The sequence below is a fragment of the Trichechus manatus genome, unplaced genomic scaffold, assembly GCF_000243295.1.
Source record: "Trichechus manatus latirostris isolate Lorelei unplaced genomic scaffold, TriManLat1.0 scaffold00031, whole genome shotgun sequence".
NCBI classification, from domain to species: domain Eukaryota; kingdom Metazoa; phylum Chordata; class Mammalia; order Sirenia; family Trichechidae; genus Trichechus; species Trichechus manatus.
In genome coordinates, this window is record NW_004443967.1 from 22,680,278 (window position 1) to 22,692,367 (window position 12,090).

At 47.7% G+C, this 12,090-nt stretch overlaps 1 protein-coding gene across 1 annotated transcript; it reads left to right on the forward strand.

The window, feature by feature from the left end:
- The first annotated feature begins 951 nt into the window (after window positions 1-951).
- Window positions 952-9,925, forward strand: LOC101344375 (cytochrome P450 2E1). The gene is given in 9 exon segments (XM_012555152.1): window positions 952-1,128; window positions 2,545-2,704; window positions 3,750-3,899; window positions 4,528-4,688; window positions 5,135-5,311; window positions 6,483-6,624; window positions 8,012-8,199; window positions 8,714-8,855; window positions 9,741-9,925. Coding segments are annotated over 9 exon segments (1,482 nt in total).
- The last annotated feature ends 2,165 nt before the right edge of the window (window positions 9,926-12,090 follow it).

Sequence of the window (12,090 nt, forward strand, 5' to 3'; positions counted from 1 at the left end):
AATGAAAAACATTCTCTTCATTCTAACAACAAATAAAGTCCCAAAATTACCTAGAAATAACCCTAACAATAAGGTAGAAGTGGGGTGGTATCAATGAATAAATGACACAGAAGATGTAAACAATATGGAACTCTGCTGCATTGCTGGGTATACGAAGACAAAATATTTCAAAGACACAAAGTCCTCCCAAATTAACTCACTGATTTCAAACAATTCCAATAAAAATCCTAACGTATTCTTTGTTTACAATTTGACAAATTGGCTCTGAAGAATAATTTCCTGCTATGAAAATATACTCCTTTTATAATCAGAGATTAACTTTTTCAAAGTCAGTCAACTTTTTCTTTCCTTCAGCTGCATTTGCCCATTGATTTGACTTTGTGGAATGGAATTCAAGATGTGAATCCTCCTCCTCTGGCCACACCAACCTGGCAAATGGTACTTGGGACCCTCAGGAGAAGCTCAGACAAACCTTCTGGTGGACTTTAAGGGACTTTGCACCACCAGAGCCAGCACCTGCCAAGAGACTTTCAGCATACACTTGATACTACCTTACATAACCACCCCCCAAACAACCGGTACTCCCTTTGTCCACCCAGTGTAAAAGGCAGGCAAGTCCCCACCCTGTGCTCTGGCCTATGGATGGTGGAGTTCCCCTGTGTGCCGTTCTCATTGGCACTGGGGACCTGTGCTTGCAGCTTCGAGTATTGACAGAGCTCAGGACCATCTTTGTCAGGAGGGTCACCGGAGGGGACTTCTAACAGGCAATCGCTCAGGAAGTGCCCTTTGAAATGATGGTCAACATCAGCTAACGGTAAACTAATCATTTGATCAAAGGAGAAGAGAGGAGGCATTGGTTGGAGGGTCACCCTCCTTCCTGGTGATGCATCTATAAAAGCTCTGCCTTTCCACGGGCTCTTCCTGCAAGTTGGCAAAGGGACCCAAGGCACCATGGATGCCCTGGGTATCACCATTACCCTGCTGGTGTAGGTGGCCACCCTCCTGCTCATCTCTATCTGGAAGCAGATCTACAGCAGCTGGAAGATACCCCCTGGCCCTTTCCCACTTCCAATCATCGGGGATATTCTCCAGCTGGACCTTAAGAACATTCCTAAATCCTACACCAGGGTAAGAGAACTACTATTGATTTGTGGAGAAGAATTAGATCTAATGTGTGTGTGTGTTTGGCTCATCATCAGTCAGATCGCTGTTCTTCAATACCAGCCTGTCACAAATTAACTGAAAAATAGTAGCATCCAGGAGTGATGGTCACAATATTTAGCTCGAAGAACAGATGGGCACTCAACCTTCAGAACAGGTTGTGGCTGTGGCACAGCCCTGAGGGCTCCCTTGTGTGTGCGCATTAACTGCCTGTTGTTGGATTGATCGTGGGGGGCCAGCGTGGCTGGGGCTGTGCTATTTGCCACCTGGCATGGAAGGATCACGGAGCTTTCACAACCAGGTGCACACTGGCTGGGTGTCAACGTCGACCTGTCTGCACGATGCCAAAAGAACAGGCTGAAAACTGAAGTATTTGATTAACGCATGTGGTGCTGGGCTAACAAGGGCACCTGCCTCCTAGGGTTGTTGTGAAGAAGGAATGACTTAATACATCTAAGGACTAAATGAGTTGACAAATCCGTTAAATGAGTTAATAAAGGAAGCTGCTGGGCAGTGTCTGCTCCACAGGGCACATGGATAGTGCATTTAGCCCAGAGATGTTGGGCTGGCAGTGGGTGAGGGTGATGGCTTTAGGTCCTCCTGCTGTACCCAGCATCCCAGACCTTGGTCGGGGTGAGTGGAGTGGACAAGGGAGGGTGTCAAGGATTCAGGGTCCATGGAGTTGCTGTGCCCAGGCTGAGCAGAAAGGAAGCACAGCCAGGTGAGGCCCAGAGATTTAGGCAGGCAGGCAGGGCTCTTTGAGGGGTACGATGAGTCCAAGAAGCTCTAGGGCAGCACAGGTGGGTATTCTAGTAGTTTCTATCCTAGAAGTCATTCTCTAGAATCCTGTCTATCTGGAATTATCTAACAAAGTCAGAAGATACAGCTACACAAGTGTGTCAGACAATAACACCAAATGCCAATAATAGCGACACTTTGAAAGGGACAAGCACCTGCAAACATCACCATCACAAATACCCACTTTCTATTTTGTAATACTTTTCTCACAGATCAAATTTTCAAAATTAATGTCTTAAAATATATTACAAAACAAAGGAAATGGACACGTTTTTCAAACGACTTCTTTGGGGGGTGGGGTCCTGGTGGGACTTGACCAGAGTCGGAGCACCCTTCCCAGGGCAGCTGCACCTTAGACAGTGGCAGAGGGATTGGAGAGGCCGTGGGACCCACGAGCCCTGAGTGGGAAGACCAGACCGTTCCTCTCGCTCTGCTCCCTGCAAAACCAAGATCCTAGTGGTTGGGCTGGGCAGAGACCGGACTTCCCCAACCCCTCCGGGTTCTTTGGCTCAACAGCGGTAACTTCGTGAGGGCGTGTTTTAAAGCACAAACCTTCGTGGTCCATCCTGCTCCATGTGTTCCCAGCTCGCACAGCGGTACGGGCCGGTGTTCTCGCTGTACCTGTGCGGCCGGCGCTTCGTGGTCGTGCACGGCTACAAGGCCGTGAGAGAGGTCCTGCTCCAACACAAGAACGAGTTTTCCGGACGAGGACGTAATCCTTCCTTCGACGCCCACAAGAACCATGGTGAGTCTGGCTCCTTGAGCGACGTGGCCCAGCCTGGGCCGCTGTGCCCAGGAGGGCACCATTAGGGGCCCCCTGCATAATGACAATAATAGGAACAGCAGTGGTAATCTTAAAGACAACTTATTAAGAGGAATTTCTAAGGTATGGCAGATAGGGCAGGTGCCCTGGGTGCCCCTTGGGAAGGGGGATGAGTATTTTCTATTGGCTGTGACAGTTTCCATTGCCAGCTCTGAGAGATCATTCAGCAATTTAAAACTAATTGCCATCGGTGCTATGTTCGTAGATATGCCAGGCTCAGACACCACTCAGGTGATGCCATACACATGCACACACACAGGCATGCATGGATTGATTCATTTATTGCAGAGTAAGCATTTTAATGAGAGCGACTATGTGAGACGCATACACACTACTCTCCTAAAATGAAAACGGTGCATTCCAGATATCCAGGCACCTATCTCTGGTCAGCAAGACAGGCATGTTGCCAGAGAAACACCGAGGACATTTGCTCTCATGCCTGTGACACCGGGTGCAGCAGAAGGATCGAGAGCCATCACCCTCACTCACTGCCAGCCCACCAGCCTCTCTGGGCAAAATGAACCATCCATGTGCATTGCCCTTTCCAATAACATTTGTAAATTCTCTGGCCCTGTCCACCCCTTCCCCCCTCCAACCTCTGCATCTCTCTTCTCCTCTTTACCGCACCTTTCAGGAGCTGCCCATACCTGGTCTGCAGCTCCTCATGCCTCTCAGCCTCTCTAGGTGATGATTCCATCCTTCCCAAACACGTTCTCCCTGGACTCCACAGCTGCACTCTCTCCTGACTCCTTCTTCCTACATCCTGGCTCAGCTCATCCTCCCCCAGAACTTCGGTCATTAGAGGCCCAGGCTTAGTCCAGGCTCTGTCCTCAGGACATCCCTTTTCTGCATTTGTCTGGTTGATTCTCCCTGTGTGCCTACAAACCACTGAGAGCTTCTCACTCCAGCTTCCATTTCTCCCAGAACTGGGTTTGAGGTGACTCCTTGCTGTCCCTTCTTCCCTTAGGAATCATTTTCAATAATGGGCCCACCTGGAAAGATACTCGGCGTTTTTCCCTCACCATCCTGCGGAACTACGGGATGGGGAAGGAGGGCAATGAGCAGCGGATCCAGAGGGAGGCTCACTTCCTGCTGGAGGAACTCAGGAAGACTCAGGGTATGTGCACCATTGGGACGGGGGGCACCATGGCGAGGGGAGAGAGAGGGACCTAGCCCCACCCTGCCCAGTACAGTGTGTCCCTGTGCTGGAAGGGGCCCTGGCCTGTGGGGATAGAGGATCTGTTGGGAGGGAGGGGCCAACCCCACCCAGAACAATGGGTCTGCACAGCAGGGAGGGGGCTGACCCACCTGGGACAGTGGGTCCATTCTCAGGGAGGGGGTTGACATCCCCGGGACAGTATCTGGACCATCGGAAGCAAGGAGCAGCTCAGGGAGCTGTGCATGGACAGGGTCCTGTTAACCACAGAGATTTTATTTGACAATTTGAATTTCCTGTTCTACATTGTGGGTAGAGAAGGTGTGGCTGTCAAGTATGTAATTTTTGTATTCCAAATAACTTTGAGAGGCAGAGACAACCCAAATAGACTTAAGAACTCAATACTGTATGTGAATCATTATGATTTTCAGTGTCTTCTCACCAACAGACAATGAAAACAGGCATTGATCAGCATGTGGCAGGAGATGGGGTTATTGGTCTGAAGGCAGTGACGTCCCCTGCAGGCCGTCACATGAGAGGCTCAAAACTCAAGTTCTGTGTGCATAGCTCTGATGACCTTGTCTTCCAGGCCAACCCTTTGACCCCACCTTCATTATCAGCGCTGCGAACTGCAACGTCATCTCCGACATCATCTTCCGCAAGCACTTCGACTACGGTGACAAGAAGTTACTGAGGCTGTTGAACATGTTCAATGAGAACTTCTATCTGCTAAGCACTCCCTGGCTCCAGGTGCAGCCCCTCCTTTCCATTAATCTGAGCTGAGTGCTGCTGCGTGGTTTACAGCGGGAAAATGGAAAACTCGGATTGTGGGGGATGAGCGAGGCCTCAAAAGCAGAGAATGGGAGCACATCAGGGCATCTGAGCAGATAGCCTCAATATTCCTTCTAGAGGCAGACCCTGTGCGAACCTCGGGACTGTCACCTTTTGCCCTTTAAGAGTGGTGTCCCCGAGAGACTGATGTTCAGATGAACAAGAGCTGGCTGCCATGTTCATGTTTCCGTCACAGAGTGTCACCCCCGACAGGAGTGCCCAAATGATCCTGTCCACCAGAAATATGTATTCTAAATGAGATGATCACAATGGTCATAAATTCAAGTATCAGCCTAGTCAGCACACACAATTAGGTTGCATCCAGAAAAAGAAATCTAGTGAGATAACTCTTTCTCTCTCTCTAGCTTTATTATTATTTTGCATCCTATCTATGCTACATGCCTGGGAGCCACAGGAGGGTCCTGAAGAACGTGTCTGAAATCAAGCAGTACTCGTCAGAGCAGGTGATGGAGCACTACATGTCGCTGGACCCCAACTGCCCCCGGGATTTCATCGACTGCCTTCTCATTGAGATGGAAAAGGTGCCCCCAACCCCAGACTGTGTGACATGTCTAGATCTGGGCCCCAGACGAGGCGGAGGGTTAGGGGGCTGACAAGCATTTTTTCTGTTTATGTCGCACCTGCACATCTGGTGCGAACAGCCATTGTGGTCACATTTTGCTGCTCTTGGTCTCACCCGGCACATTCTGCTCCAATAGGGCACAGCTGGCTATCTCACATCAGCCAGACCCAATGCTTTTGCAACCTCAAACACCACACTGTCCCTACAGTACCAGCTGAGGGTGGGCTGGTGGGTATCTCACAGCAACCCGCCCCAGACTGTGATCTAGGTCATTTCTGGACCAACAACTTTAACCATCTGTGTCTTGCCTGGGGGGGGATCCTCAGCCTTCCTCGTCAGCACATAGACCCCACACTGTGAGAGATTCAAGTGGTCCTGGGCCTACAACGCATCATCTACCTGACAGCCCTCAGGTCTGCCCTTGACAAGAACATGTGAATTCCACACTCTGATTTCCGCAGATAGCTACCCTTTTGTCTAAGAATCCTCCTCCATCATTGGGGTGTCTGGCTTCCTGTGTGACTTCCTGAGCCCATAGCACGTCCCTGACATAGGCCTGGCAGACCTGTGTCACCTGAGGCGCTGGCCTCGGGCAGAAGGCAGCCCTGAACCAGCTGCTGTGACATGGCGAGCTGCCAGCCAAAACCCCACAGCACAGCCACCCCTACAAATGCCACAAGTGGACAAGTGCTCTTCCCACCAGCCTCTGAGCTGCTGAAGGTCCCGTCACCTAAGCACCTCCAACTTTGGGGAAGAAGGAGGCCTGCCGCAGCTGCAGGCTGGACGATCTCAACGGAGGCTGCCACAGAGCTGTTGGAAGAGCATGTGGAGTCCCTGGGTTGGAGCTGAGTCCTGCCACTTGACCGCTTTCCTGGATGCCTCAGTTTCCCCAACCATCCAATGGAGATGATAATGTCTCTCCTGGCTGCAAATCATGGTTTACTTGGGTGATCTCATGGAGCAATGGATTCTGGCTGGCCCGCTTTGACTGTTCAATAAAGACAATTTCTATCTCTGTAGAACTAGGAGGGTCAGCACATTCTCATTTGCTGAAGGGGAGATAGTTGTCTCTTCTGCACCCACCTGGAGACATCCTCTTATCGAGTCCCTTTCTGTCTCTGATACTGCAGGTAAAGCAAAGTGCAGAGCCTAGGGACATGTTGGACAACATTGCTGTGACCATGGCTGACCTGTTATTTGCGGGGACAGAGACCACAAGCACCACCTTGAGATACGGGCTCCTGATCCTCATGAAGTATCCGGAGATTGAAAGTGCGTCAGTACTGAGCCAGGGCTATTTCTGCAGGTCATAGGCATGGGTGGATGCCAACACCGGGCCAGGCCTGTGCCCTGGGGTCACAGGATGAATCACTTTGAGGGGAGAGCTCTGCAGACACACCCACATTCCCAGCAAAACCTTCATTGCAGAAAAGAAAGGCCCCATGCTCTTCCCTACCAGGGGTCCAACAACATAGCTCAGAGTGAGAAATGTTAAGTTCCACTCTGTAATACCATCTACTTATGACAGTGAAAAGATGTCTCCATTACTCCTGAGTAAGGCTGACTTCTCAGCAGAGAAGGGAGGAGGGTTGGAGGCAGAGGGCGTAGCTGGAATCAGATGGAGAACAGATGGAGGGAGGCCTTTTATGGGTCGGTGGCACAAGAACTTTTGACTGCTCTGTAATGGGGGAGCCATAGACTTAAAAAAAATTTTAATTACTAATTATGAGGAATTTGCAACATAGAGAAAAAGACAAAATAAATATGACTGGCACTCCTATACGTATTGCCATAATTGTGTCAGAGCTCTTCCAAAGAAAACGTGGTGCAGTCAGCCAAAGCCCTCCCTGCCTTCCCTCCCCAGAGATGCCAACGCCCTGGCTGGTGCTCACTACTCCCATGCACAACTTCATATAGTTAACCTTTATTAAGTATCCGCAACAATTCATATTATTGTATATGTTTTAAAATTTTACTTGGGTACCATACTGCATATATCTTTTGTAGGGTTTTTTTTTTTTTTCCACTCAGTGTATTATAAATGCCCACAGAAAATCTTAAACCCAGAGAGGTTAAGCAACTTGCCAAAGTTGCTTTAGCCTGTAAAAAGAGAGAGATTTTCAGACTGGTGCTTCCTAGAAGGTCTTTGAAAAGTACACAATACGTGTTTGATTCCATTCTGTCATTCTCCTTCATACTTCTTAGAAGAATGAAGTAAACCAGCCTGAGGTAATAATTAATACAAGAATTTCTTAAAAAACAATTGGCAAGACCTTCTGTCATTCTCTACCCCTAAGATAAAGAGAAGAACTGATTAGCCATAATCAGCTAAGATAATGGATGCCAGACGCTCTGTAGACAATAAATAACCTCATAGAGTTTAGCTCTTACTGATATTTATAGAGAGATTATCTGATGACTCAAAACACCTGGGACACCATGAAGCACTGATTAGGTGTTCGGTTAACTTCTGTTGTGTAGATGATTGAGTGGATGGGTGTGTGGATGGATGCATGGGTGGGTGGGTGGATGGATGGATTATTGGAGAGATGGCTGGATGGATGATTTGACGGATGGGCAGATGTATCGTGAATGAGTGGATGGGTGACCAGCCAGCCTGGATCAATCTGTTAAATTTATTCCGTTAATATCTTGGCAGAGAAACTTCATGAAGAAATTGACAGGGTGATTGGGCCAAGCCGAATGCCTGCCATCAAGGATAGGCTAGAGATGCCCTACATGGATGCCGTGGTGCATGAGATTCAGCGATTCATCAACCTCGTGCCCTCAAATTTGCCCCATGAAGCGACTCGGGACACGATGTTCAGAGGATATGCCATCCCCAAGGTCGGATGTGCACCATTCTGTCACCCTTCAGCTAGGCTGACAGGGGACAGGGTGGAGGGACCGAAGGACAACCTTTTTGGCAGCTGTGGCCGAATGGTGGAGGCTGGTCCAACATTCCTACCCCACAGAATTTTGCTTCCTTAGCCATTCTTTCCTGCCTTCCAGGGACCTGGTGACTACAAAAATGCAGGAATCTGGAACAGTGACTCCACAGTAGCGTTTGGGCACTGTGGCATATTCTACACCAACGCGGGGGTGGGGGGGTGGGGAACAACCCTGAAGTTAATCCTTTGAGAAGATTAGGACCTCCCTTCCCATTTAGACCTAGCCTCTGACTGCTATTTCACACAGCAGCATTGTCTTTCTATCTAGCCCTTAGTTAAACAACTTCCCACGACTAGATATATACTGTCCTGTGTAATAACCAAGAATTGAAAACAACTTTCTTCACAGCTGGCTTCCAGAGGAAAGCCCACATGTGTCAGCTTGGCTAAGATGGTCTTTATTCTTCTAGGGCACGGTTGTAATTCCAACTCTGGACTCCCTCTTGTATGATGACCAAGAGTTCCCTGATCCAGAAAAGTTTAAACCAGAGCACTTTCTAAATGAGAATGGAAAGTTCAAGTACAGCGACTACTTCAAAGCATTCTCTGCAGGTAAAGAGTTCAGATGTTGCAACTTCCCCCAAGCAGACTGCCTCCTACCCTACTCATTTTACTTCACTTGTACTCTGCCATCATCACAGACATACATCAACTTCTTTGTTCCATCATGCCCCTTGTTTTTATTTGCAACATGACCCCAATGTTTTGCTACCTATTCAGAGAGTCTAAATGACACCTTTTCACCCAGAAGTTCTGGGAATGAGGTGTTGTGGATGAATTATCTTTTCCATACAATGTACACTTTACCTAATTCAGTGCTAAAGCTTAATTTCTACTTCAACAGAACTTAGTGAAAATCTTTCAAAACTACATTACCTAATTCTCCATAATTTTAAACAAGAATTACTAAACACAATCAACCCTTTGGTTACCTGGACTCATCAAGGGAAGCATCAAAGTCTTCCCTGGGATGAGACTCAGTGACCACTCCTTTGGCCTCCTTCCCAGGACTCCGCCTCAGGTATTGGTGCAAGGGAAGATCATGTAACCAACTTGATAGCTTTAACTTGACACCCAATGTTAGAATGTTAGCTTTTAACCCAAAGGTGACCCACTTCTTTCCTGGAGAACACCATAGGTGAGCATCAGGCAACACTTCCCTTGCTGGGCAGAGACCATGTTGCCAACTTAGCTCAGGTGTTTCCCATTGTGTTCAGGATGGTTGCAGTTGTAGGAAGGCTATCCCTGAATAAGTCAACATTACTGATTTCCTTACTCAGAATGTATGTTAATACATCTTCTGCTTCCTTTCAATGGGCAGGAAGGGGTAGTTCTGCTCTATTCCTCTCTCCTGATCCCTCTGCTGTCTGGCTTTTGGTAGAGTTGACTCTCTGTGGGAAACCCTCAGTGTTTCATCAGCACTCTTGTCACTTCCAGGAAAACGGGTGTGTGTCGGAGAAGGCCTGGCTCGCATGGAACTGTTCCTCTTCTTATCTGCCATTTTGCAGCATTTTAATTTGAAGTCTCTTGTTGACCCAAAAGACATTGATCTCAACCCCATTATGATTGGGTTTGGTAGCATCCCACCACATTACAAACTCTGTCTCATCCCTCACTCATGATGTAAGAGAAGACACACACTGAATAACCAAGGTCTGCACCCCAGGTGACTGCGGGCACATTCCTGCTACCCACAGCCCCAGTGCCACGCAGGCAGCATCCCTGTCCACACTGTCTTCAGTGAGGACAGTTGGGGCTCTCCATGTGTGGACTAAATGAGGCCAAATGTGGTGCTTTCCAGAGTCCCAGTCTTGAGACAGAATTTGAAAGCAAAGTTCAAAAAAGATTTTGTTAATTAAACCAAAGTATGAATTAGTTGATCTATCTTAGAGAATCTAGAAACAATGGTAATTAAGAATTTATCACTTTAAATTAAACTAACCTCTTCTGAAAAACTAGAACTGTTCAGTCATCAGAGTAATAGCTATTAGAAAGGATTCACAAAAAGGAATGGGGAGAGGGGGTGATATACCTTTTGCAGGATTTGTTAGCCTTGTCAGAAACAGCCCCTGTCCCCCACCAAATGGCCTTAGGATGTAAACTTGCTCATCTGAGCTCACTACAAGCATCATTCTGGGCTGTATCTTAAGATTAAAATAGATCTGAAAATTCAACATCGTCTGTTTTTATTACCTCTTAATATTAAAATGTGACTTTGTACCTGGAAAGAGGAATCCTAAGCACCAGGAGACTGTGTTGCCAAACCCTAGAAGGTGGGTTCTCTCTGGCGCGCTCAGACCTGCCAATAATCTGGACACCAGCCTTTGAGAAAGAGAAAGTAACTTTATTGCTATACACACAACAATGAGCCAGGAGGAAGTTCCTCAGATCCAACTCCCTGAGCTATGGAGAAGCAGAGTTTACAGGCGATTTGGCCAGCAAGATGGCGGCTGCGCAGGCATACTCGGGAGGGAAAATTCTAGCAGGAATACGTAGGGAAGACATTGCTGGAATTATGGTGACCAGGAAACAGGAAGCGACTTGGTTCTTGTCAGACCTCTTGCTTCACAATGGGGTCCAGGTGATGATTTTCCTTCTGATTCGTTCCATCTGTGGTTTCATCCTCTGTTGAGGTCAACTAACAGTTACAGCTGGCCCTTTTGTGCATTTCAGGGTGGGCCAAATCTGGCTTGGGCTGGTGTAAGGCAGTCTTTTCTGACTAATGGACATTTACTGGCATTTGTAGGGTCAGGTTGCAACTCTGGCGTGAGATGAGACAGACAATGAAAGCACCAGATCTGCTTAATGAACTGAACGTTAACACTATGAGATGAGGAGGGGTCAGGAATGAGTTCCATTGCCCCCACCTGCTACACTGCATGCCCACTGTTGTGCCTCAGTTTCCTCCTCTGTGAGTGAGGGTGGCCACAGCTTGCTCTCTGGCGTGGAGCAGAGAGCTAAGTGAGTAAGATAGCACAGCCTTCAGAACACTGCTCGGCACACTGTCCGATCTTTGAATGTGCCCCCTAATAAAATGAGCAATGTTTCATCTCGGCTCTCATCATGAGTGCGGCAGGCTGAGAAGAAAACCAATGTATACATGAGTGTGCACCCTTTGTACCTTGGTGGGGGTGTCTTGGCAGGTTGGGTAGGAGGGAATGGTGGGGTAGGGATAAGTGAAAACAGTGCATTAAAGAGTGTGACCTGTCATTGACAGCAATTGTTGTTGTTAGGTGCCAATGAGTCAGTTCCAACACATAGTGACCCTGTATACAGCACAATAAAACACTGCCCAGTCCTGCACCATACTCACAATCATTATTATGCTTGAGTCCATTGTTGGAGCCACTGTGTCAATCCATCTCATTGAGGGTCTTCCTCTCCTTCACTGACCCTCTACTTTACCAAGCATGATGTCCTTTTGCAGGGACTAGTCCCTTCTGATAATGTGTTCAAATTACAAAAGATGAAGTCTTGCCATCTTTGCTTCTAAACAGCATTGTGGCTGCACTTCTTCCAAGACAGATTTGTTCGTTCTTCTAGCAGTCCATGGTATAGTCAATATTCTTCACCAACACCATGATTCAAAGGCATCAATTCTTCTTCAGTCTCCCTTATTCATTTTCAAGGTTTTGAATGCATATGAGGCGATTGGAAATACCATGGCTTGGGTCAGGCGCACCTTACTCCCCAAAGTGACATCTTAGCTTTTTAACACTATAAAGAGATCTTTTGCAGCAGATTTGCCAAATGCAATACTTTATTTGATTTCTTTTTTTTTTTTTTT